The following is a 2252-nucleotide window of genomic DNA, read 5'->3' on the forward strand; positions in this document are numbered from 1 at the left end:
GGAAAAAAAAAAAAAAAAAAAAAAAAAAAAAAAAAAAAGTCTCTAAGACTCTTGGAAGGCGGAATTAACGCCCCTCTTTCTGCTAAAGCTTCTCAGCCCCTTCTTTTCTGGGACATATCACGTGATCCACATTACGTGATCGTGCAAGAGCCGGGGGTTACCCAGGGACTTAAAATTCTCACCATCCCGGGATACTAACATCAGCACCTTTAAAAGGTTGCTGAGTAGCCCTTACACGTTTTTGTATGAGCTTAAGCCTGCAAAGCCCATTATGGCTACCAGCCATGTAACTCCCGACACTGATGTAAAAAGCTCCGTAGTGACACTGCATTTTAAGGTGAACATATGCGGCTCAAGCGGTATAAGCTACCGTAGTGTGCCCCCTCCCCTAAACGGGGCTCCTTCCTTGTACCGAGGTCGCCCCTCCGCAGCTCCCCAGCACGCGCCACCCTGCAGGCTCAGCCCTGGCTCATCCAGCCACGCTGCATGAGACATTCCGCGGCTGCACGGCCACCCCGGGGTCACCACTTCCCGCCCAAAGTGAGGACCAATCATAAGGATCACTTCGCCCGACAAAGAAGATGGCCAATCGCAATTGGAATTTGGGTCTGGGGCCCGCCCCGACGTGGTCGGATCCAATGGCAGTCGCGAAGATGGCGGGCCAATCAGGAAGCAGCTCGCAGCGTGGCGGGCCGGCAGTTGGGCTCGTGGCATCCGACTGAGCAGACTTGGGAACGCAGCGTGCGGCCCGGCAGCGACCATCATGGTAAGTCGGGCGCAGGCGGGGCTGGGGCGACCTCGGAGGGGCAGCAGGGACATGGGGGCCCGGAGCAGGCGCGGCGTGGGTTCGCCCTGCTTGCCCTTGCTGGAGTGCGCGGTCAAGGGATGGGTGTCGGGCACACGCGGCAGGTGCCGGCTGCTTTCCGCTCTCGCCCCGGCCTGCCTGGCAGCAACGAGGAGCCCTTCCCGAACATTCCTTAGCGAAGGAACGCCAAGTGTTGCACTTACGCTCTCTCCGGTTTTCTCTACGATGCTGTGAGCTCCTTGCGAAGGCAGTTACAAAAATAGGCGATATTTACAGGGTCATGACATAATGATACACCGAATTGAAACGATATATGCTGGAAAATCTTGCATTCTCTATTAGGTAGTTTTTTGCTTGTTTGTACCCCCACCCCCCTTTAAAAGCAAAACCAAGCAAACGGCAATAGTATGTTTAACTCCCTCCCATCCCCTTGCACCAGAGGTTGCTCGCAATAGGTACTCTTGCACTTTGTTTTTGCATTGTACAAAAAAAAGTCCGGCAGCTTCCTGCATATCAGCATATGAAGATTTGCATTGTTTACCGCTGCATAGTATTCCAGTGTGTGGCTGTACTGTGGGTTATTTGACCTCTCCTGTATCGTTTGAATACTTGGATGGCTTCCAGTCTTTTTGCACATAAAGAGCTGCAAGGAGAGCATGTGCCATTTCTTATGAGTGTAGGTGTACAGTGGGATGCAGAAGTGGATGGCTGTGATTTTGTAGATATTGTCAGATTCCTTTCTGTAAGCAATAAACGAGAATTCCTGTTCTCCCACAGAACGGTGGGCTCCAGCATTTAATTTGTACACTTTCATGTCCTCAGCCCACAGTTCATACTAGGTAATTATTGAATTAATATATTAATAGTTTATATACCAATGGAACTCAACCAGCACCTCTATCATTGTGCACATCTAAAACAAGTGGTGCACAAGAGACGGTCAGAAATACCCATGAGAGAGGCCAGAAATACCCCTTGTCAGGATTTTATGTCTCCAGTTAACTGAGGCTGATGGCCATTCATTTCAGCCTCAATTTCCTCTTCAAACTAAAGTGTACAAAGTTTGGTAACTTCCAAACTTTATAAAAAAGTATATAAGTGTATAATAACTCTAACTAACCTCTGCATTCTCCTTTGGTAAAAGTTGGTTTTGAGGTTTCTTTTATTGATGGAATCAATGCTTTTTAATTTTTTATTATTTTATTTTATTTTATTTTTGTCTTTTTCGTGACCGGTAAGGGGATTGCAACCCTTGGTGTGGTGTCGCCCACACCGCGCTCAGCCAGTGAGCGCACCGGCCATCCCTATATGGGATCCAAACCCGCGGCGGGAGCATCGCTGAGCTCCCAGCGCCGCACTCTCCCGAGTGCGCCATGGGCTCGGCCCTATTTTTTTTTTGTCTTTTTTCGTGACCGGCAACGGATCGCAACCCTCAGTGTCGCGCCCG

At 49.7% G+C, this 2252-nt stretch overlaps 1 protein-coding gene across 1 annotated transcript in view; it reads left to right on the forward strand.

Annotated features, from left to right (window-relative positions):
* The first annotated feature begins 742 nt into the window (after nucleotides 1-742).
* The window catches only part of TUBA3E (tubulin, alpha 3e), a 13294-nt gene continuing 11784 nt past the window's right edge, over nucleotides 743-2252 (forward strand). Inside the window, 1 exon segment of the mRNA XM_008577527.1 lies at nucleotides 743-766. Within this exon segment, the coding sequence (XP_008575749.1) occupies nucleotides 764-766 (3 nt within the window). The 5' untranslated portion in view covers nucleotides 743-763.

The sequence above is a fragment of the Galeopterus variegatus genome, unplaced genomic scaffold (genome assembly GCF_000696425.1).
Source record: "Galeopterus variegatus unplaced genomic scaffold, G_variegatus-3.0.2 Scaffold1527, whole genome shotgun sequence".
Taxonomy (NCBI): domain Eukaryota; kingdom Metazoa; phylum Chordata; class Mammalia; order Dermoptera; family Cynocephalidae; genus Galeopterus; species Galeopterus variegatus.